This window comes from Tricharina praecox (genome assembly GCF_024521635.1).
Source record: "Tricharina praecox strain CBS 144465 chromosome Unknown BZA05scaffold_49, whole genome shotgun sequence".
Classification (NCBI taxonomy): domain Eukaryota; kingdom Fungi; phylum Ascomycota; class Pezizomycetes; order Pezizales; family Pyronemataceae; genus Tricharina; species Tricharina praecox.
This window is the reverse complement of record NW_026250451.1, coordinates 1-23505: the sequence shown is the minus strand read 5'-3', so window position 1 is coordinate 23505 and position 23505 is coordinate 1. Positions and strand designations below refer to the sequence as shown.

At 56.1% G+C, this 23505-nt stretch overlaps 6 protein-coding genes across 6 annotated transcripts; 2 read left to right on the top strand and 4 right to left on the bottom strand.

Moving 5' to 3' along the window:
* Window positions 1-736: 736 nt before the first annotated feature.
* BZA05DRAFT_212320 (uncharacterized protein) lies at window positions 737-1409 on the bottom strand. Its single transcript, XM_051479624.1, has one exon. The coding sequence runs from the start codon at window positions 1359-1361 to the stop codon at window positions 843-845; it is 519 nt and encodes a 172-aa protein (XP_051334748.1). The 5' UTR covers window positions 1362-1409; the 3' UTR covers window positions 737-842.
* Window positions 1410-3441: 2032 nt separating this feature from the next.
* On the top strand, window positions 3442-5600 carry BZA05DRAFT_427694 (fungal-specific transcription factor domain-containing protein; the record flags this gene model as incomplete). The annotated part of the gene is made up of 3 exons (XM_051486073.1): window positions 3442-3496; window positions 3675-4681; window positions 4734-5600. The coding sequence occupies 3 exons, from the start codon at window positions 3442-3444 to the stop codon at window positions 5598-5600; spliced, it is 1929 nt and encodes a 642-aa protein (XP_051334747.1).
* A 4049-nt stretch (window positions 5601-9649) lies between these two features.
* Window positions 9650-11294, bottom strand: BZA05DRAFT_439747 (uncharacterized protein; the record flags this gene model as incomplete). The annotated part of the gene is made up of 2 exons (XM_051486550.1): window positions 9650-11179; window positions 11229-11294. The coding sequence occupies 2 exons, from the start codon at window positions 11292-11294 to the stop codon at window positions 9650-9652; spliced, it is 1596 nt and encodes a 531-aa protein (XP_051334746.1).
* Window positions 11295-13887: 2593 nt separating this feature from the next.
* On the top strand, window positions 13888-15570 carry BZA05DRAFT_360391 (glycosyl hydrolase family 61-domain-containing protein). The gene is made up of 7 exons (XM_051481492.1): window positions 13888-14239; window positions 14313-14476; window positions 14551-14566; window positions 14646-14733; window positions 14801-14970; window positions 15022-15421; window positions 15484-15570. Exons 1-7 carry the CDS (start codon window positions 14133-14135, stop codon window positions 15490-15492), a joined length of 954 nt encoding a protein of 317 aa, XP_051334745.1. The 5' UTR covers window positions 13888-14132; the 3' UTR covers window positions 15493-15570.
* Window positions 15571-16982: 1412 nt separating this feature from the next.
* Window positions 16983-19277, bottom strand: BZA05DRAFT_413079 (general substrate transporter). Its single transcript, XM_051485163.1, has 4 exons — window positions 18809-19277; window positions 18535-18740; window positions 17439-18451; window positions 16983-17383 (listed from the first exon to the last, which is right to left on the bottom strand). Exons 1-4 carry the CDS (start codon window positions 19005-19007, stop codon window positions 17257-17259), a joined length of 1545 nt encoding a protein of 514 aa, XP_051334744.1. The 5' UTR covers window positions 19008-19277; the 3' UTR covers window positions 16983-17256.
* Window positions 19278-21124: 1847 nt separating this feature from the next.
* Window positions 21125-22709, bottom strand: BZA05DRAFT_449516 (uncharacterized protein; the record flags this gene model as incomplete). The annotated part of the gene is made up of 4 exons (XM_051487377.1): window positions 21125-21408; window positions 21484-21875; window positions 21924-22356; window positions 22415-22709. 4 exons carry the CDS (start codon window positions 22707-22709, stop codon window positions 21125-21127), a joined length of 1404 nt encoding a protein of 467 aa, XP_051334743.1.
* Between the last annotated feature and the right edge of the window lie 796 nt (window positions 22710-23505).

The following is a 23505-nucleotide window of genomic DNA, read 5'->3' as shown; positions in this document are numbered from 1 at the left end:
ACTCTGGAAACATACCGACACGGATTATTCTCCACTCATGCGCCTCGATAGAGTAGAGTACCGTATCTCCCGACATCTCACAGCCGAAGCCCGAGAAACCCCTCCCGCCCGCATGATCCCACGGCGGCCGAATCCCGAACTTGAGGTTCAATCCATCCCAGAGCCTGGAGCCCAGGTAGAGCCCACTCGTTTTTTATTTTTACTGTCGTCACCTCTCTCTCTGCAGGCCGCAACCTGCATGTCCATATCGATATCGGTCGGTCGCTCGCTCGGTCGGCGAGACTACTCTACGGCGAAAGCACGGGAGACAGGGTTCTCGTGCAGCAGCTGCACTGCACTGTGATCTCGAAGTCCCGCGTCGATTTTTGGTGGTGGTGGGGAGGTAATAATAGATTTCTGGTGGTGGTGGTGGCCGTGTGTGCATACCGATAGAGAGCAGTCCATCGAGCCTGGCCAGAAATGCCAGAAGACGAAAGGCCTTGCTCGGAGCGGGGGAGCACACACACACCACACCACACACATGCATCATCCGCATGCACCCACCCACACACCCTCTTGCTGTTTTCCCCTCACACCTTCCCCCGTCCGTGTGTGTGGGGCCTTCCTCCCTGCTTGGTTGTCGGTGCCATCCCGGCACGGTGCTGTCGTGCTGCCCCTCATCCCCTCCCCGGCCCCGGCCACCTCCCCCGGCCACCTCCCTCAACTCCCATCCCCTGTCGCAGCTGGATGCGATATCGATCAGTCAATCAATCAGCTATCATCTATCGTTAGCCGGCAGCCCAGGCGAGGCGAGGCGGGCAGGCAGGGTGGGGATTCTACTCTAGAGGCTCTAGCTGCCGGGGCTAGTCCTCACTGCTAGTGGCTGCACTCTCTTTCGTCCTATGATGGCTCCATTCGACATGAGCAGCCGTGCAGGAGGAGGAGAGGAGGAGAGGAGGAGTGGAGGAGTGGAGGAGAGGAGGAGTGGAGGAGAAGAGGAGAGGAGGAGAGGAGGAGTGGAGGAGTGGAGGAGAGGAGGAGTGGAGGAGAAGAGGAGTGGAGGAGAGGAGGAGAGGAGGAGAGGAGGAGAGGAGGAGAGGAGGAGTGGAGGAGAGGAGGAGGAGGAGAATCCCCGCCCGCCCGCCTTGTCCGTGTTCTCCGGGTATGTATGGGTATGAAGAGTACCAACCGTACGGTACCGTGCTGTACTGTGATGTGCTGTGATGGGATGTGCGCTGCTCAGCTCCACTATGTACGCCTGGGCTTGCGGGAATAGGGACATACCTGGTACATAGGGCAGCTGGGCAGTTGCCTCTGCAGTGTTCTCGCTCGTGCCGGTGCTGCGTCATATGCAGTCTCCGACATCCGGAAGCACCACGCATGCAAGCGGGGATAGGTACCGGTTGGCAGTGGGAGTCCCGGGAGTACGGAGGGTATGGCGAGCAGAGACCAGCGTACGGAGAGACCCAGAGCACAGTACTTACGGAGCGTACCAAGGATGACTGTTGAATTCCTACAGACGGTACAGGCCACTTCGAGTCCGTGTTCCCCACTCCTCCGTGTTCCCCTCCCCGGTCTACACCACACACGTGCAGGGCTGGAAAGCTGCAAGTCTTCGAGATGGAGATGGCGAATGCGTGCCCATTGGCCGTAGCCCACTTTGCATGTACTCTGCATGCTCTGCACGGTACATGGGTCCGCCTGCAGAATCCATCTACATACACACGTTATTGGAGGAACAACGACTGCGATGCCGGAGCGGAGGACGGGGGGGGCTGGACGAGTCCGACCGACCAACCAACCAGAACTCGCTATGCATCTGCGAGTGCCAATTATAGCCACCTTGGTCCATCACCAGTGACCACCCACCGCCCACCGCTCGAGCAGCATTGGCCCACACCCACAGTACGATCGTGCATGCCCACCACCCACCACGAACGGAAAAAAGAAAAGAGGAGAGAAAAAGGCGATGGGCGCGTATCTACATTTCGCTGCTACTATTGCTGTCAGGCAAGAGTGGTGGATGTCCATTTTTAGAGTAAACTCCCCTACCTTCCACCAGTCCACCCACCTAATCGCCCACTATCCGCACAGAGACATGCAGATCCGAGGCCCTCAAGCGGTTTTCTTTTGGCGAAGCCGACGGATAGAAATACTCGCGATCCTGCCCTGCAGAGTTGTGATTTCTTTCCTTCCCCCAGCAGCAGCAGCATCAACAACCTTCAACACTCCCCCTCCTCCCCCCTCCCCCACCCCCCCCCCCCCCCCCCCCCCCCCCCCTCCCCGCCTCCGATAATAAAGAACCCGCCCTGTAACTTCTAGAAGCTGGTCTCTCTGGTCCACTAGTTGCCGCGGTCTTCTCACACCTCCTCCTCCACGATCGATCACAATCATCACTCGATCCCCACCACTACTGCCACAACATCAACAGTCTGCGACTGCCCGACGACGGTCGATTCTACCGAGTCCCGTTCTCTCCCCTAATTACCACTGCTGAACGCCCCCCGACCACGATCCAACGCTACCGACCTCCGCTGGACGAACGCACACCCGCACCCGCAATCGCACGCGCACCCGCACGCGCACCGCCTCTACAGAGTTAATCAGCTGGCCCCGACTTAGCTACTGCACCGACGAAGCCAAATACCTTCTCCGAGACGACAACAGGACTGTGTGTGTAATAAAAGACAGAAAGAAAGAAAGGAAATCACCCATCCAATCCAATCTTACGGTCCCACCAGTTGTCTGCCTCTCCGTTTTATTTGATTTTTCCGACCACCATCGACATTTCCGACCGACCGCCTCTCGACTCTTCAATCCAGCCAAGTTAGCTACTTAGCCCGGAGTTTGCGACTACCATAGCGACTACGACTCGGATCTGCTTTTAGAAGGGCATTCCATTGCAGCGTTCGCTCACACCCAATCAACACCCCAGTTCCGCCCGACTTTCCACATTTGTCGACAGCCTCTCCAACCCTCTCCACCCACCCTCACCCTCGCCCACCCTCGTCCACCAACCAGCCTAACAACCACCCCGGTCGCCTGCGAGCATTCGGCAGCTGCATTAAAGTCGTCCACACCCACCCACACCCACACCCCCCTCCTCCTCTTTAATACGAAAGGAAGAAAAAAAAGAACTACCCTCGAGTCCTCCTTCGACTCCTACAAATTGACTACTACTTGCTGTGCTCTCTCCTCTACTTGGAAATAATAACTGCTATCCTCATCTCGACAGCGACAAACACTCAGTTGGACAGAGATAGTCGGACAGTACAGTCGGGCGCACGCATTCTATTCGATCAGCGGTTCTCGCCTCCATCACCAACAATCACTACCACCACCACCACCACCACCACCACCACCACCACCACCACCACCACCACCACCACCACCACCACCACCACAATACTCTCCTCCACTACAGCACAGATGGCTTCCGCCTCCATCGCCGCCTCGCCCGCCATGCAGCAGAAGGCTGCAAAACAATCCACAAAAACACACCGCAGATCCCGCACAGGTACGCACATCCACATCCACCCAACCCCCTTCCCTTCCCGCACATGCATGCATTACAAATAAATAAAATGGGTTTTATTTTTTATTTTTTATTTTTTATTTTTTATTTTTTTATTTTTTTATAAAAATAAATAAAAACATAAAACAAACATCAAGCTGACTCTATCCTTCGCATACAGGTTGCTTCACGTGCCGTCTGCGTCGCAAGAAGTGTGACGAGGGCAAGCCTTGCTGCTCAGCATGCAAACACCTCGGCCTGACATGCGAGTACAAGCGACCCGTCTGGTGGGGCAACGTCGACCAGCGCAAGCGACAGAAGGAGTTGATCAAGTCGTCCATCAAACGCACAAAGCTCACCGAGAAGGCCGCGCATCTCACATCGCCGCCAAACAGCATCGGGTCGCCGCCCGATCTGTCCCACTCGCTGCCCACATCCGACACCCTCTCCGAGACCCTGGCACGACACCGATCAGTCTCGATCGACTCGCAGTACACACAGTACGAGGAGGTTGACATGCACATGCACCATGGCATGCACCCGCTCCAATACCAGCAGCAGTACCATCATCAGCAACAGCAGCAGCAACAGCAGCAGCAGCACTTTGGCGGTGTGCAGTCCCCCTACGAGTACGACGGCTTCGTACAGAAGGAGACCTACGTGAATGGCTTCCCCGTTCCCGCTCCCCGGCGGTCATCGAGCAGTGCTTCATACGCCAGCAGTAATCTGCGACGGAACTCAGTCGCAGTCGAGCAGCCCTTCTTCTCTCACCACGTCACAGCACCCGAGCCGTTGTCTTCCGAGGACTACTTCGACTACAACCAGTACGTGCCCAACGAGGCACTGGCATACGTGCCTGTCGAGGGCGGCGACCGCGAGCTGCTCGATCACTTCCTCCGGGATGTGCAGCGCCTGATCTTCCCGATCCTGGACCTGCACGGAACTGCGCGACAGGACGTGGTCGTGCCTGCTCTGATCAACAACGAGTCGTACCGCCACTGCTGTCTCAGCATCGCCGCGCTGCACCTCAAGACCACACAGCACCTGACGGGCGTCAACGCCGACCTGGTCGACCAGGACATCACAAGGCATCGCTTCAAGACCATCTCCGGTCTGTGCGAGGCCCTCAACAAGGATACCGACCACCTTAAGATTCTTGAAGCCACCTTGGGCATGATCCTCTTTCAGGTATTTATCTCTCTCCCTCTCTCTTCCGATCGTCGTCTAACATCCTCACTAGTGCTCGGTTGGCTCGCCTGACGACTCGCTTCCCGACATCCCATGGCACCAGCACTTCCAGGCCGCTAGCAGCCTGGTCAACAAGCTGGACCTGACGGTGTACCTGCAGCGCATCGACCGCAACACACCTTTGACACCGACACTGAACATGACTCTGACCTCCTGGATCGACATCCTCGGAGCAACCATGCTAGGCCGCGCGCCGCTCTTCGCCGACACCTACCGGATTAAGCACCTGTCCGCGGGCAACTCCGGGCTCCGCGAGCTCATGGGCTGCGAAGACCGTGTGATGTACCTGATCTCTGAGATCGCCTGTCTCGAAGCGCTCAAGACACAGAACATGCTGAGCGACATGGACCTATGCAGCCACATCGAGTCGCTCGCGCACCAGATCGACATGACGGAGGACGCGTCGGCAGCCTCGGGGTGCCACACCCCACCGCCGGTAGTGCAGAGCGGCCGCGTCGACCCGCGCGCGCTCACCGCACAGATGACGTCCGCCTTCCGCTGCGCAGCACGCATCTACCTCTGCTCGCTCGTCCCTGGCTTCGATCGTACGCAGCCGCAGATTCTGCAGTTGCTCGAGAAGCTCACTGCGTGCCTCGAGGGGATCCCCGCCGGACCCGATGGCTTCGATCGCAGCCTCGTGTGGGTCATGCTCATTGGTGGTGGTGTTGCCGCCCCGGATAGTGGGTTTAGGAGGTTCTTTGAGGAGAGGTGTGCGCATCTCGGCGAGGAGGGGGATTATGGCAGCTTTGGACGCATGAGGACTGTCCTTGAGGAGGTCTGGAGGGTGCGCGAGGCCGGTGAGGAGGCGACTTGGAGAGAGGTTATGGAGGTCCAGGGGTGGCAGTATTTGCTGGTATAGGATTGGGAACTGGGAATGGGATTGGTGGATGGATTGGTGGATGGATTGGAGGAAATGGGAGGAAATGGGAAAGCATGGGATTTGAAAGCATGGGAAATGCGGGATTGGATCAGGATTGGATTGGACTGGATGGATGGGAATGGGACTGGAAGGGAAAGGGAGGAGGAGGAGGAAGCGATGGATTTCATCTTCTCTTGTACATGGAACGGCGTTCTTTGTTTTTGTTTTCTGTTTTTCATTTCTTTCTTCCTGTTTTGTTTTGTTTTGTTTTTGTTTACGATCTACTGTACCATCACGGAGTTTTTTCTTTTTTCTTTTTTTTTTTGCGCGGGGGGAGTCTTCTGTTTTTATCTTTTTCTTTTCTTTTCTTATATTTTCTTTGTTATATTTTCTACTCTGGCAGGGCAGGGCAGTGGTTTCTCTTCAATAAGCACGCAGGTTCGCGGGGCAAAGGGGGGTTTTTAGTTAGTACTTTTTTTGCAGGCGTTGCTGGTTTTTCTTTTACTTGGAATTCGGAAAATTTTCCACATTTATCATTCATCTTCATTCATCATTGCGTGCGGTGTCTTCGTGCTTGCTCTTTTTTTGCGATCCGTTTCAGCGGGAGAAGCGAGCGAGGGAGTTGGAACGGTGGGAGGTGGTATTTGGTGTCTGGTGTCTTTTGTTTTGATAAATGATTTTCCCTTTGTTTTGAGACTTTACATAGTACATACGGATTGATATGGGTTGATACGGATTGAAAAATAAAGAATAAAGAATATGAAGTACATGATGTACTTGTTATTAATATACGTGCCGCGAGTACTCTGCTATGATAGTGAAGCGGGTGAGGGGGAGTTGGAGTGGGAGTGCTTGTCGGAGTTGAAGTACTCGTAGGAGTGTGAATGGCGAGTATGAATGGTGAGTGTGGGTGGGAATGGGAGTGCGAATGGCGAGTGCGAGTGTGGGTGCGCGTTCGGGTGCGAGTACCAATGTGAGTGCCAATGGTGAGTGCGAGTGTGAATGGGAGTGTCAGTGCTCGTGGAAGTGGGAGTGGCGAGTGCCAGTGCAAATGGCGAGTGCAAATGCGGGTAGGAGTGGGAGTGGGAGTGGGAGTGGGAGTGGGAGTGGGAGTAGGAGTGGGAGTAGGAGTGGCGAGTGGCGAGTGCCAGTGCCAGTGCCAGTGAGTGGGAGTCGTAGCTGCCAGGACACACTCACTTCCGGGTCAGGAATCTGGAATCTGAATGAAATGTTCCAAGTTCCAAGTTCCGATCTCGGTGTGTGCTTTATTACCCCCCACCCCGCCGATACCAGAGTGACCAGAATAATCAGAGTGCGGACTCACCTCCAGATGTGCATCTCTCCCCCTCCCCCTCTCCAAACTCAATTACCTCCTCCGAGTCTCCGGCACGAGTCTTGGGGACGGACTATGGACCTGCCAGCTTATCCGCTGACTGCCATCAGGACTCCTTCGACTCCCAGGCGAAGATCAAACACGCGCGCCGGTGCGAGCGAGAGAGAGAGAACTGCGGCATATACTAATACCCGCGGGCGGGAACAACCATTCTCCGCGTGTCGGTAGTTGCTTCCGAGCGCCCACGACTACGCTCAGAGCCTCCAATTGCCAATCCGCCGCTGTACCACGGAAGCAGGAAGTAGGAATGTCCGGGGCAGCGTAAGTGCGGGCGGGGGGTGGGGTTGGGGGTGTAGGTGGAGGTGCTCCTCACCTTCGGGGTATCAATCCTGGAACCCTAGAAGCCCTTTATGCTGTTCTACGGCCTAGGCTTTGTGCTTTGTACACCGGCGTTTTCACGTGCGCGCGAGGTGGTGAACTTCCTAATGTACTATAACGAGGCTGTTGCGGATTATATCGGTGTCGGTGCATAGCATAGTATCTCCTCACCGCACTCTGCGCCGGAGCATGCACTTTGCGCCGGGGAAGTGGCGGAGATGGGGATGGGGTGTCGATAGTACCGCCGGGGGTGGTAGTTGGCAGTTGGGCAAGGTAAAGAAAGATGTATGATATAGTAGAGTATAGGTCTGGAGGTGTCTAATAGTATCTGCTTAGCAGAGTGCATATCCCGATCCCTCCCTCCCTACTGGCATCTGCCAACTGCCATCTTCCAAAACGTCAGGCCGGAGTCCTACCTCTCTCCACCGTGCCGACACAGGCACCGGCACAGGCACTGTCGGTAGATACCGCAGTGTGCATACCAGACCCCGCCAGATCCCCGCCAGACCCCCGCCAGATCCCCGCGACGTTTGCCATTCAATCGGACCATACCTGCGCACCTGGGAGAACCGTTGCCGCGAACAAATGACCGAACGGACAGACAGACAGACAGACAGACAGACAGACAGACATGGCAGCGAGCCGAGTAGCAACATCCGACCTTGACCTCAACCTCGACCTTGACGGGTATTTACCCGGGGGATTTTCCGGGTTGTTGCTGGCTGCGATGTGAGAGGGGATGCGAGTGAGTATGGAATAACCTTGCTGTGGAGTGGATGAAGTGGTTCGATGCTAAGTCGGTACGGTACATACTGCGATTGGTTCTCCCGGGGGAAGTGGACGGAGGTTGCGCCGAGTGATCGTGTCGCGGGCTGTTCATTGCTAATCATTGCTAATCACCCGGTGAGCCAATCACGGCAGCATGTGACCCGTCTGTCCGTCCGTTCTGCGGGTGCCCCAGGCACCAGGCTCGCCGGTGCACCACCTCCCCTCCACCAGCATCACTGCCTACGGAGGAAGAGGGTCGTTCCGACGGTGGAAGCGGTAACCACACCGCCCCCCCGACGCGCGTCAATCTCCTCGAATTCCTGGAGACCAAGATCCAGTCCTACTTTCGCTCCGAGCTTGCGATCGTACAGACCGACATCAAGACGCGGTTAGCAGCTGTAACTTGTCATTTGTCAGTGGAAAATGCGACAGCAGACGAGGTGAAGGACCTTAAGGGTCTTGTCACTACGATGCGTGAGCAAATCGACAAGCTCACATAGGAGAACCGGGAACTCCGGGCGCAAGCGCAAGCAGTGCCTGTTTCACAGCCGCTGCCGCCTCCTCCATCGACACCACCTCCGCGGCCGAAACGGAAATGGACGGGACCGCCAACCCTGCACCAACCGAAGAGGCTGACGAGAGCCAACTCCCCCGCCCCGACGCCTGAGCAATCTGAGCATAGGGAATCGGAGTCCGACTCCGTACGACCTAAACCACCAGCATCTGTCGTATCCGCAGCGTCTCCACCTCGCGACACTGAGATGGATGAGGGATGGAAGAAGGTTGAGAGGAAGCGGAAAGGGAAAGCGGAGAAGAGAGGGGCAGGACATGAAAGAGAGGGAAGCGTCCCGTCGTGGGCTGATATTGCTCGCGGCAGGGGCGGCGTACATGTGACCGTCATCATCGGCGGGAATGAGAACGCCAGGCCGAAAAAGGCACGCAAACCCCACAAAAAGGGTTCGGAAAACCTTCAAACCGAAGGGACAGAGGGCAGGTGGGAAGAGCGGGCGAGTCAGCCCGTAGGGGAGAGAAGAGAGGTGGGAAGGGGCGGGCGGGCATGCAGGCCCATTTCAGTCTTTATCTTGTGTCTACTTTTTCGAGACAGGCCGGGGCGGGGGCAGGGAAAGCCACATCGGGCTGCTCGATGCAAGTCGGTTTGGACAGTGGCGTGGAAACCGGGGGGGGGGGGTGAACGGGGCGATATTGCCATGATCTACATAGGTCGCATGCAATTACTGAATAGGTAAATAAAAACAAAAACCAAAAAAACCAAAAACGTCCGTCCGTTGCTGTTTCTACATACGTCCCATCCGTTGCACGTATTGCTGCTGCGGAATCTTATGTCATTCCGCGACGTCGGAGCTGCCACGGAGATGCAATGATGCAAGCACAACACGGCAGATCACAAGTGGTCACTCGGCACCTTCAGCTCACATCATGAATTGTCAATTCATTTATTCTATTCTATGAAACACAGTCTAAAAAACATTTCTCTACATCTAGCTTTTCTCTCTCTACACACTCTTCCCCGGCGTCCCCATCGTCTTACTTAAAACAGCGGACGACTCGCTTACGCGAGCATCGCGGCGATACCACAGACGACCAGGGCGAACGTGGCGACCGCGCTCTTCCGGCCGACAGTCTGGTCGGAGCCAGAGTTGGCGGGGATAGCGGGCTCAGACGCAGGCTGCGAGGGCGTGCCGGTCGTGGCGCCGTAGACGCTCGTGGCCGGATAGGTCGCGGAGCCGGAGACACCGCTGGCGCCGGTGGAGGGGTAGACTGCCGTCGGGGCGATGGTGGTGTCTGTGCTGGAGATCAGCGTGGTATCGCTGGTTCCGCTGGGGATGGCGGTCAGCTGTGAGGTGACCGTTGTGGTTGGCTCCGCGGTGGCGCTGGCGGTGTCCGTGGGGGCAGTGCCGGTTACTTGCGAGGTGATGGTCGTGGTCGGGATGGAGGTGGAGGTGGCGGTGTCGGTGGATGTGCTGGTGTCCTGGCGGCGGTAGATCCCGGCGTAGCCGTTGTCGTAGACGGCAGCGGTCGCCGCGAACGCGCCGGTGCCGGTGCCGGTGGCGTAGTAGACCGCGTCGGGGGCGCCCGTGGCGTAGTAGGCGCCTGTGGCGTATGCGGGCTGGGCGTACACGGCGGTGCCGTAGGTGTCGGCGTAGCCGTAGGATCCGGGGACGACCTGGCGGGCGTAGGCGCGCCCCACAGCGGGGCTGATCGGGGCGGCGTAGCCGCCTAGGTTCTCGTAGTACACACCGCTAGTGCCGACTACGGCGGGGTATTGGTCGTAGATGGCCGTGGCGGGGTACTGCGCGGCGTATGCCGGGACGTTGGCACCGTAGACGCCCGCAGTCTCGTAGTACACTCCCGCGGTGCCGATGGCGACGCGGCGGGCAAGAGTGGCCGCAGCGACGTCAGATAAAGGGGCGACGGCGCCGGTCCCGACGCCGACGCCGGTGCCGGCGACAGGAGCCACAGAGGCTGCTGGGGTGCCGACAGTGGAGAGCGCGACGGTCTCCGAGGGAAGAACGTAGTCATAAACGGTCTCGGTGGCGGTGCTGGGGGCCGCGGGCACGGGAGTTGATACGCTTGTGGCGATGGGGGTGGCGGTCGTGGCGACAACGGTATCGGTACTCGTAGCGACCGGAATATCAGTAGTGCCGGCACTGGAAGTGACTGGGGCGGGAGCAGTGCCGACACTCGAAGCGACTGGAACGGCAACGCTGCTGGCACTGGTGGCGATCGGAACGGGAACGGGGCCGGCACTGGAAGTGACTGGGGCGGGAGCAGTGCCGACACTCGAAACGACTGGAACGGCACTGCTGCTGGCGCTGGTAGCGATCGGAACGGGAACGGGGGCGACACTGGTAGCGACTGGGACGGAGGAGACCGCACTGGTAGGGACCACTACCGGAGCAGGGCCGACGGTGGTGGCGACAGGGGCGGGGACCGGGGCGACGCCCGTAGCAACCGGGGGCTGGTACACGCCGGTAGCAACCGGGGGCTGGTAGACGACGGTTCCGGAGAGCGCAGTGGCCGTCCCGACAAACTGGATGTTACCGGGGAAATGCGCGGGATTGATCTGGTTTGCGGGAATCTGCCATATATCAACTGGGGAACGGCGCAAAGGAAAGGTTTCCACTAACCCCGGCGTTCTGCGCCGCAACGACTCCGACGAGGAACATGCCCCAAGAAATCAAGGAATTGCACATGATTCGAGATTGAATTTCAGAATGGGGAAAGTAAAGACGGATCGAAGAAAGTCTCTTGGTGTCGAAGACGGATGTTTCTGGTTTCTCTTGGACGACATTGAGGACTGGCTTTTATATCGTCTCGCGCTTCTACCACGAGTCGTATTCAGAGCATCATCATGCAGCGCCATGCTACGTGAGGAGATGGAGCCGATCGTGCTCGAGATATGCCACATTCCGTCCTGCGCTGTGCGGTACAAGCCGACGGTGCTGGGAGTGATATCGGCGTTGGACATGGCTTCAAAAGGCTTAGAAAACCACCGCCTGGTCCGTTCTTGCTGAGGCCTCCCAGAGACAGATCACGACTGTACCCAAGGGAACCAATGCGGTGAAGCAGAGTGTCCTGTTTGTCGGGTTTTTGTTTCGATCGGGATGCTAGAGGGTTAGATTTTCCGTGTTGTCGATGTTCTATGGAAGGTTGCAGTTGTCATTCACTCTAGATCCGTCGGGGCTGAGATGGTGCCCGTGCTTAGCAAATATCTCACCACCGGTAGAATAACCGATCACTCTATTCTCAGTGCTCATGAATGGCGCGGCAGCATGTGGCCCGTGGATGATTTAGGTTGGGTTTCCACGAAGCATAAATCAATGGAAGCGTGTGCGCTTAACCTACTTCAGGACCGATATTCTGGAAAACGGCTTGCGATCACTCGCTCGAGATGGTGAAAGGTATGGGGGTTCCAGGTCACATTCGAGAGCGCTGCCTGCGAAATAGACCGAAGATCTCTCTTTCTCTCATTCGAGCGCAGCGTTGTACGTTCGGATGAGCCCTCTGGCCTTACTCTTGAAATTCCTCTCCCTCAGCATGTGTCTTTGCACGGTTAGAAAGTTCTTCGGTGAGAATGGCACTTCCCGGCGGCCGTTACGCTTATCCGTCCGGGGTTTCGACGACGCGACCTCACAAGAGGGTCTTTGCTCCCCATCCAGTGGTTTGCGACAGATGATATGAGCCGACGGTGCATACATACGTGTCCGCTCACTGCGCCGGTGACACTCCCTGGCAACTGAAGACCATCTCTCCGATATGCCGTTCTTCTTATCTCTGTGGGTTGATAGATTTGCTAGGAAGGGCGCGGAAAACCGAGGCGAAATTCTCCTGTCATAGCCTGGGCTGAGAGGTATCATCGTGAAGAACACTGAGATATCCCCCCGGACGTAGATTTCAACTTGACAGCAACACCTAGATCGACCGCTGACTGCCCAGCTCCGTCGAGTTCTGTTGCATACACGATACTGATATAAGACAGAGTCATCCAGCCCCGTTAAATCGCTTTTCAAACCCGACACTAGGATTCAACGTTCTCGGAACTGTTTCCCTCGCTCGATCGACCATAGTTCTGAAGAAGTACCAAAACTGGAGTTCTTTGATCCATTAGTTAGTGCTGTTGATGGTTGTCCGCCATGCCCAGTGGTCGGAAGAAAGCTCTCAACATTACACAGATGGCGGATATGCGGAATCGTCGGATATGCTTTCCTCTCCGCGAATCCAACTGCGTATGTACGCGGCGCAAGAGCTGGTATTACCGCATCTGTTGTTCTTGGATCCAAGTTCTAGGTATCTACGTGATTTGAAAGCGACGGCAGAAGACGACAGAGCCGGAAATATCGGGAATTCAACCACGGTCAACTACCAGTTACTGCCGGCGGGAGTCCGTGAAGTGAGAGAGAATCCAAGCTGCGAAAACTCGGCCTGAGCGGCACAACCGAGTGATACATGAGCGCGCATTCGTCGCATTTGACACTTGTTCAGAATTCTCGACCCGGGCCGCGTTAACCGAGCGCCCGGTACCGGGAGAACTTCCGATAGGCACTGGGCAGGTCGAGGCTGTCCGTGGGCATAGTGCTATGCATCTGATGACAATTGATGCGCATATTTAGCACAGCCTACAACGAGATATATTTTTTATTTTACGACTCCTGCGCTGATCGACAACACACATCCTCGGATCCTCCTCCCTGCACCCCAGATGTGCTCGTGGCAACGGTTGCAGAGGTGGTGCTTGTTGGGTGGTTAGCGAGACTTCGTGATTCCGTAATCTCTCTACCTGGGTAAGCCAAGCGGTGTCCTATTCCAGCAAAGCGAAGCCACATTGAAGAGTTGAGGGAGTTCGTAGTGGTCCTCATTCTCTGACGAGCTGTCATTACCCATAGGTCTTGAACTTAAGTAAGCTTAACTCAACAGACTAGGATTAGGATTAGGATTATAGATCAAACATCATCGGGTAGTCGGTAACAGGAGAGGCGGTAAAGCAACCGGAAAACATGATCACCGGCCAATCGCAACGTCGACCCCTGAAACGGAGCACACCCACCACATACGGGGAGAGGGGAACAAGGGGATGAAGTCCCACGTCGAAATGTATGTCCCCAAACTGTCACCTGAGGAAGGGCTATGTTCCAAAGGGGAAGCAGAATGGCGAATAAGGACGTGGAGTCGAGGATCCGCGGGCCGGGGTGCACCCGGAAAACGGGGACATGGGAATCTGGGCGTATTTACCCAGCGAAATAACATCCGACCGCGCCGGAATACTCTATCTGATAACATTGGGGAGGTACCTATTCCGTAGCTACCGTCGGGCCGGGCTCCAATATCTGCACGGATGGAAGCAGTGGAAGGGAACCGGGATCGCGAAGATTCTTCGTCTTATGTAGAGACGTCGTTCGTCGACGAAGGCACTGTTGCTGAAACCGTGGGAAAGGAATAAATATCTCTCGAGGTCCGGATTCTATTCGCTGTACACTCATTCGCCCTTCAAGTCGAAGCCAGAAGTTCAATATACAGACTCCATCACCATCATCATGCAGTTCACCGCCGCGCTTCTGTCTACCATCGCACTCCTTGCCACGTCGGCTTCGGCGCATGGTGGAGTAGGAGTGTACACCTTTGGCGGAAAGGACTGGCCAGGGTGAGCTCCAAAACCTCGAACGCATCCGTAGCCTTTTATCCATCCATCCAAGCTGACACACGATCCATCAAAGATGGCAGCCCTACAACTCCGCGACGGGACAATCTACCATCCAGCGCCAGTACAGCAGCTACGACCCCATCCTGACGCCCACTGGCACCAACATCCGCTGCAACAACGCTGGGCAGACTTCGACGCTGCATGGATCGATTGCTGCTGGCTCCCAGATCACTGCCCGTGAGTAGTAGCTGCCTGACCGACGTCGTGTGTGTACACTGTAAACGGAAACTGATGAAACCAATCTTTCACAGAATGGACGCAATGGACGTGAGTTACCAGGATACCCGAGCTTACGCTGCACGCTGGTATGCAGCTTTGTCGTCGATCGAGACTGATTTCCCCACAGACACGCGGAGGGTCCCGTGACGGTATACATGGCCAAGTGCCCAGCATCGTGCGCAGACTTCGACGGCTCCGGAGCAGTATGGTTTAAGGTCTGAACCCCCCAAGGACCCCTATATCCGGCTAGCTCTGTTGAAGCTGACATTGGCACCGGGAAAGATCGACGAGGCCGGACTGATCTCTGGAACCGTCAACCAAGGCCGCTGGGGCAACACGGTGGTCCTCGAGACGCTGAAGTGGACTTCTACGATCCCTGCGGCTCTGGCGCCGGGGAACTACCTGGTCCGCCACGAGCTCCTGGCGCTGCACCAAGCGAACACTCCGCAGTTGTAGGTACATCCCCCCCACCTAGTGCGATCCTGGGGCTGATATGTACCTAGCTACCCGGAGTGCGCACAGCTCACCGTTACCGGCTCGGGCACCGAGTCGCCGTCGGGAGAATACGTCGTCTCGCTCCCGGGAGCCTTCTCCATGTCCGACCCCGGCGTCAACATCAACATCTACTCGTCCACGGCGACGACGTACCAAGTGCCAGGGCCAAAGGTGTGGACGGGCTCTGGAGGGAAGGCAAGCACCGTGGTGTCCCCCACGACCGCGGCTACTACGCCTGCAACCACAGCCCCCACCACAGCCGCCTCTAGCGCTCCACCTGCCGCGACGACCACAGCTGCGGCTGGCGGCACAGTCGCTGTGTGGGGACAGTGCGGAGGAACTGGATATACTGGTGTGACCGCGTGCGCGAGCTCTACGTGCGTCAAGCTCAACGACTACTACTCTCAGGTATGTTCCTACACCGTAGGCTCTTTGAAGAGGGTGTCCGTACTAATCCGTGGTGGTATTAGTGCCAGTAGTCGGATTGTGGGTTTACGGCGGTGACGGAGGCTGGGAGGTTAGAGTCAGTCCGGAGCGCACGTTCCTTTCGTTTCGTGTATGTACTTTACTTTAGTTGTCTACAGTCTAACTACTGCTCAAGAACGTTTCGAGGGCCGAGAGCGATGGACAGACGTGTGATACTGTGACTCGTATCGTCGTGACGGCGCATCACTGATTGAACTTGCCCCATACGATACGTTCTGACCAGACCTCATGCCGTAGCGTATCACCGTGATATGATGGTGTGTCGCCGTCAATGTCTCCGGCATGCGGAAGGTGCGTCATGGTGGGTCACTCACGACAGATTTTAGTTCGGATAGTGGGCTGGGAAAAGGTGGCTGTTTTCCTACCCAAGTGGCTATCGCCATAGCCACTAGTAGAAAAATCACGGGTAATTAATGACTAGGCAAGAGCACGAACGACGAACTTCTTCAGAACACGGAGTCGGTACGAGAGCGAGACCCGAGTGAGAGGGGAAGGATCAGGGCGCTACTCTGCGAGCGAGCCGTCCGGTAACTATAGTCTACGGAGGAGCAGGGACGACCCGGACACTTCCTCCGAGACTTATGTTCTGCCGTAGGTATTAATCCACCATCGCTTCGGCGGAAGTTGGCCGGCAAGGTAAGGCATGTGGCATGTGACCGGGGGGGCCAGGCGACTTTTGGCAACTGTTAAAAACCGCCGTAGTCGGACACGGGTGCTACCACTGAGCAGTACGTTTACTCTATAGTACTATAAGAGCGCGAAAAGATACCCGCATGGCCTTCAAAGTTCAGGCCGTCGCTTCTGGTTCATACATAGTATGATGGCTAGAAAGGAGAGTGTAACATAAGCACGCCACCCGAATTCAAATAAGCATCCCAACGGCGAGCCCATCCGTGATATACACTGTACATACTACGGATAAATATGCAGGGCCAGCCGCCGCCCGCCTTAACGCAGCTCACAGCTCGTAGCTATGATCTTCGGGCCAGCGGAATTTCGCGAGGCGATTAATATACACACGCCTGTGGATGGCAGTGCTTTACCAATCAATCATGCAGTTCATAAGTTCATGCGGCCACCACCACCCCATCCCCCACACTGCGTGCTACCCCTCGTGCCCCCCGTGCTACCCGCGTTTATGTGGGTGGGTGGGTGCTGCCAGTATCTAGTGGCAAACGGGTATACGGTTTGGCTGAATCTCTGGTAAATAGCCCTGGTGGTGTGGGGGACTTGGCTCTTGTGCCTGATGAGCATACCGAGCATACCTATGCATGGTTAATTTTTATCTGGTGATATCTTTGTCCTACCTCAGATGTAGTTATCGGCGCGCTGCACGAGGTATGCTCTCCTTCCCCGGACTAAGGCTGGCTGGCTGCCTCGTGGGGGGTGTAGTTAGTAGGTAGTAGTGCACACGGAACAATAATCACTATTCCACCACCACCGCAAGAGGCTATTACCACGCCGGGTTCACGGCAGTAAAGGGGTTGGAGATGAAGTTTATTCGAGGCTCCACACGCTCCTACGCACCACCTCCTACATACAAATCCACAGCCCGTACCTAAAGCATCCCGCCAGATTACATATATCGTCGTGCAATCAACCCACACAACACGGTCACCCGCCGGAAAAAATAAAATAAACTAGAATTCGTGTATACCGACAGTTTTGAAAGAGACAGGAAAAGAAGTGAAAGAAAAACGACCAAACATCCAAACGAAACCGTGAAATATGCTTCCGGGAACACCACAGGCTACATTCTATGCCTCCTGCTTCGACGGGAATTCCACGACGGTCGTCTCCTGGATGGCCTGCTCGACGCGGTGCTTGGCCTTCTCGGCTACGGGGTCGTCGAAGTAGGCGGCGATCTCCTCGAGAGGCGTGTATCTGTGATGTAGGGTTAGCATGCGAAAGCGACAGTGGGTAGAATGGGGGGCCGTACCTGGTCTCGACAAAGAGGAAGAAGACAACGGTAAACTCGAACGCGAGGAAGATGCAGTACACAATGTAGTACTTCCAGCTGATGCGCTCGAGCGCGACCGGGTTCAAGTAGTTGTTGAAGAAGAGCGCCAAGTTGATGCACATGAACAGGACCGACATTCCACGGGCACGGATCTTGTAGGGCAGAATCTCGACGGTGTAGCCGATCAGCAGGCCGGACCAGGCCAGATTGTAGCAGGTGAAGTACAGGAAGATCAGGGCGACGACGGCGGAACCGGCCGCCTTGGATCCGTTCTCAACCGCGTACTTGGAAGCGATGGTCCAGCAGATAAACATGACGCACATACCACCGGTGGAGATGAGGAAAAGCGGGCGACGACCGGCCTTGTCGACGGCGAATGCCATGCCGCAGGCGATGAGCATGTTCCAGATGTTGAGGCAGCCGTTGATGATGTTCTGGGTTTCCGGGTCCTCAATGCCGACCTGCGTCAAGATGTCTCCGATGTAGTACGACACGAGCGAGTTGCCCGACAGCTGCGAGAAGAAACCGGCGCAGATGCAGATAAGCATGCGGTGGCGGTTACCGCGCGTAGCCCACAGCTCCGAGATGCCGACCTTGGCCACCTCCAACTCGATGGCGAGGGTCTCCTTGATCTCGGTGTACTCGTACTGAACCAGCTCGTCGTGCCTGTCGCCGTTGGCGTGGTAGCGCGCCAAGATGTCGAGCGCTTCGTCGGCACGGTCGTGGGCAATGAGCCAACGAGGGGACTCGGGGACGAAAAGGATGAAGGACATCATCAGGATGGCGGGGGCGGCCTGGAGCACCGACGGGATGCGCCACGACCAAGTGCTGTCGATGCGGAAAGTACCATACGTGGTCCAGGCGGCGATGATGGAGCCGATGTACCAGGTGGTGTTGTAGAGCGACGTGATACGGGCACGGTGCTGGTAATGAGCCAACTCTGTGACGAGAAGGGGGGCGGCACCGTGTGCAAGGGAGACACCGAAACCGATCTTTGGACGAGTTACTTTAGTACATATGGCATACCACTACTACAATCGATCCTCTTATCTTCTGATGCTGGTAGTGGACTCACCAAGAAACGCGAGGCAGTGAACATAGCCAGATTGACGGAAGCGGTTTGGAGAGCGACACCGACAAACATGATCGTGATACCGATGGTGATGGCGAGACGACGACCACGCCAATCGGCCAGCCAAGGGGAGATTGGAATGGCGCAGATGGATCCTACCGAGAGGATGGCGTTGAGAAGACCACGCTCGGAAGAGGAAGGCTCGAAGTCTGATTCGATGTTAACAATTATTTTTTCGTTTCAAGGCGAGAAGAGACCCGCTGCTGCTACTACTCACAATTCTTCCAATTGGGTACCGTCTGCAGTCCGTTCATCATCGAACCGTCGAAACCATTGGTAGCGGACACCATGATTACAGTGCCCAGAAGGAGGTACAGTTTTCGCAATCCGGGATCCTTGTACCAGGTTACTGCTGGAAACTCACGTCCGCCCAGCAGATTGGTGTGCTTCGTAGGAGCGACGGCACCGGGAGCCATTCTGTGTAGTCTTTGGGGGGGGGGTGAGGGGGGTCTGCTTGACTTGAAGGGTTGGAACGAGGCGTAGGTAAAGCCTGTTGGAGGGTGAATGGGTGCAATTGTCGTTGGTGCGCTGAAGAACTGGAATATGAGGGGGGGGAATGGAGCTTCAATAAGTAGTCAATCTACTTGGCTGGTTTCCGTTGAAGGCTCCAGATAGTATCTGCATATCAGGACACTCTCTATTCGAACGAGGTTCCGGGAAAAGCACCCAACGGTCAAGGATTCAAGGATGGACGTCCCCCATCCCCCAATTCCCCTTCCCCCCCACGCCGAAATCCTAGTCTTGAGTTCAGATTCTGGGGGCCGTATCTCTCGCGTTCGCATACGGTAGTCTAGTCCCAGTGACGATCACCAGCAGAGGTAATTTGCGAGCGTTTGGGAAGATTCTCGACGCAATGTACTCGGTAGCATGTATGTACATACAGACTCTACTTTTTTTGGGAGGGAGGGGGGGGCGAAGAACAGTGGGATTGAGAGTGTCAGGCAGCCCCCAACCACCCGGTCCGGCACCCCCTGCCTACTTCCCCGAAAATTTGGAAGTGGTGATGTTGCAAGAAACCGGTATGACAGGCCCGTTTAACCGCTGTCTTTTGCCAGACGTTGTCGCGTTCGACGCGGATCGGTGGCCAGTGGGGTCTGGGGAAGGCGCCACAACCCCGCAATCGTGGTGTGTGGAGTAAGTATCGTACTAAAAGTAAGCATAGTACTCACCCTGGAGTCAATAGCTCCACAGCTAACCGGTTAGTCAGCCTCGAAAGCACGCTATGATCCCACCCCTCCCCGCTTTTCCCCACACAAGTGTGGAGCGCGCTCGTGTGTGCTCCACGGACCGTGGTTCGGCACTGGAGATAGAGTTTTAAAGTTCGTATTCGCAGCCGACGAACGAATGGGGCTTGCAACGGGTCAATGGAAGCGTTGAATTCAGCCTTAACGTGAAGTCCCTAGTGAGACATCTCATCGCGAGTCGGATCTTCTCTGCGCCCACTTACCTGCACATCCCGCCCGTCACCCGTCACGAGCAGCGCAAACAGCGAAGCCTAGAAGCCTAAGAAGGTACTAACCAGCTGCGCCGGTCCGCCGACTCACCGGTTGGTATGTATATACATTCATAGGGAAGAGGGGGGGAGGAGGGGTTACACCATCCAAAAGGCCGAAACCGCCCACTCAGCTCAGCTCAGCTCACCCGTCGATTGCCGGTATCTGTTCTGGCCCCGTCGAGATCGCCAATGGTCCAAAGAGGCAAGACGATTGCCAGGCTGCCTGAACTGTATCGGCACCGTCCACAGTGAAGGTGTTGTTGCTGCGGCTGTCTGTGTCATAACTATAGTGCTGTACCGCATCTGTGCCGCCCACAGCAAAGATGTTCTTACCACGGCTGTCCGTGTAGATAGTACCAGTACATACCTAATTCTTACCACCCACACTGAGTCTGTGCCGCCTACGTTGCCTGCGTGGCATCATATCAACTATTGCGTCGTGTAACCATAGGTGGTATGTAAGGTAGGTACATAACGCTCCTCTGGCTAAGCGACCCACCGCGGCGGCCGAGACGGCCCGTCTTTCCTTGCCCCACGCACTAGTTATCGTCCAGTCGACCGTTCGCTGATCCTAGTGAGTTAATGGCGCATCGCTGATTCCATCGGCTACCTACCGGTACATCTTTCTCACACCGGTAACTATGGGACATGCTTCTCGTGTTTCCCATGTTTCCAAGTTCCCACAACGGGGGACGGGGGCCGTGCGCTTATGTAGAAGAATAGGTACCTACTTGGCCCCCCAAAGTCGGGTTCAGCACGCGGCGGACCCAGAGAAGTCGGCAATCCCAATGCATTCACGTGGACGCGAGACTGCAAAAAGGAAGCGCCCCATTAATCAAGCCTTAAAATAGTTTACAGGCGAAGCATCCCGCGTTCCGGAGATCGTCTGCAGTTGGAGGCTTCGTCCGCCATCGTACCTATGTATGATACCTATGCAGGAAAGCCAAAAAATCCATTCGCAGCGGACTGTGAGTGGTGCCTGCCCCCCTTCCCCCCGCCCGGTGGCGAACGCCATATCGGTCCCGCTCACTCTAGAGTCTATGAAAAGACCACACCAGGAGGAGACCCCGAGGCATAAACCTTCTGTCGCCTCCTCCATTTCTGCAAGTACGTGGGGTACTCCTTTGAGTCTATATGGACCCCGGCGGCGCAGAGGTATTCCTGCCGCGTCCAATAGCTGGGGCCGTAGCTACACGTGATCTCCTCGAACGGCTTGATGCCGACTATCGACGAGATGACGCCCAGCCTGCGGCCTCGCCAAGTTATCACCGTGATCTTGCAGTTTGGCAGGCAGGAGTGGTTGATGAATCTCGCGAGGTTTCCTGCGCCGAGTCAGTCAGGAACGCTGCAACATTTCGGCGGGTAAAGGTAAAAAAACGCCCGGGAAAATCTCTCACCTCTTCGCTCAGCGGTGACGTCGTAGAGAGCTTCTACTTCCATCGACACTGATAGCACGTAGACATCTCCGGTGTGATAGTTCTTATCCGAGATGATCTCTCCCGTGTAGTGTCCGATGACCGTTCCGGCGGCGATCGCGTGGAGCGCGCGTGCGCCCGTGGAATATTTGCGTACCCAATTATCGCTCGGTACTGCGAACAGCTCGACTCTGACCGGATTGTAGAATTTCAACGGGCAGTGGCACTCCCCCCGCGAGCAGCTCAGGCATTTCCATTCTCGGGGAGCGGGCAGGATCTCCATGTTCTTCTCGGCTCCGGACCGCACCCAGGATGTGGGCGCGTACGTGTACGGCCGCTTGGTTGGCAGCGGCTCGATCGATTCTCCGTCGACGCTGGTCCGGTGGTGGAACCGGGTGATGTAATCTCAGGTGGCCGGAAACCCGTCGTCTGAGAGCACGTCTTGTCCCGGCAGTGCGGTCCTGAACGTATCGCGCCACTCGGGGAAACATGCGTATCCAGCCGGCTTTATCGAGATGTTCCGCTCCTCCAGCGCTTCGAGGAGTGTAGCCCATTGATCCTCATCGAGATCGCGCACCAACTCGCGAAACCGACTCGAGTGGAGTAGGATTGTCAGGAGATTCCAGTCGACGGCGTTTGCCACGTCGACGTATCGCTTCCAAGAGCAGACCTGTTCATGGCCAGCCTTGAAGTCGAAGCTAGGCGATTGGCCCGGCTCCATCCCTAAGGCCCGGAAATGCAAGTCGGTGTACATATGGGTCTCGGGTATATCCATTTTGCCCCGCGCGTGTGGTATGAATTCTTTCAGGAATTGTTTTTCGCCGCTGTGCACACACAGGTACCAGAATCCGCCCGCTAAGGAACCATCAGCTATAATCCGTTCACAGCACACACACACCGTCGGACCACTCACTGAGGCCGCCTCGCACATGCTCATCCCGGGCATGGCGGAGTCGGGTCATGAGTAACGTGCTCAGGGACCGCAGATTCGCGACGTCTGGAGCAGGCCGCACGCTCCGCTGGCTGCTGGAGGACCGCTTGCTCTTGGCATTTGGAATGAGGCCCTTCAGCATCACCGCGGGGGCTATTCTGTCCTCGGGGCCGGTGATAGGATATGTGTGAAGATATAGATCGTGTAAGATAACCCCGACGTAGTCATCGCCTCGTTGCATGTCATCTTCCGAACTCGTCTCTTTCGCCTTAGGCATTCCTTTCCCTGCGTTTCCCACCGCTGCTCTGCTCAAAGTGCCTCCGTCGATATTCCTCAGGGCTGCCTGCTGCGCTGTGGACTTTAGCTCTTTATGGACGTCTTGCTGTGTGAGTTGGTAGTTATGAACCTTTTGGAATACCTTCTATGCTTCGCGACGTGAACTCGACTCGTTCGGACTGCGGGTACGGGGCACGGCGTAGAATGTGCTGGAGCGAGGTAGTCGGTATTGGTCGTAAGGTCGTACGATGTGCTAAAGTTAGCCGTCCGAGACATTTCACCAGGTAAGCCGCTCTATATGTGGATGTATGCACCAACGACGACCGTCGAAATCGCGTCTGAAAGGATGGAATCTGTCGAGAGGGGGCATCCACTTGAAACCGAAAAGGATCAGGCACCTGGATCAGTTACCTTCTTTGAACCGTTCCTTAGATGGAAAGACAAGACAGTCTCTTTGTTCGGGAGCAGAAACCTGTTTGTCATGCGCAAAGAATGTAAGTGCACGGACCAAAATACCGGTGTATCATGAAAACTCACTCGGTAGTGCATCTCTTTGTGGCCATAAGGTTCCTGCGTGCTCTGGGAAAGCGATAGAGCGTTCTCTCTGCCCCGCAGAGCCGCTAGGAAAGGTCGGGAAGTTCGTGGTCGCCATAGTCTAGTAAAGGACGCATGCGACAATAAATTGTTGTTCCCTCTCTCGTCCTCTCGGAAATGGTTACATAGGTAGGCAGCGGCCTAGCAACGGGCCGCGGCGATAGGGCCTTATCTGTACCCTCGCGGGACTGGTAAGAAAGTAA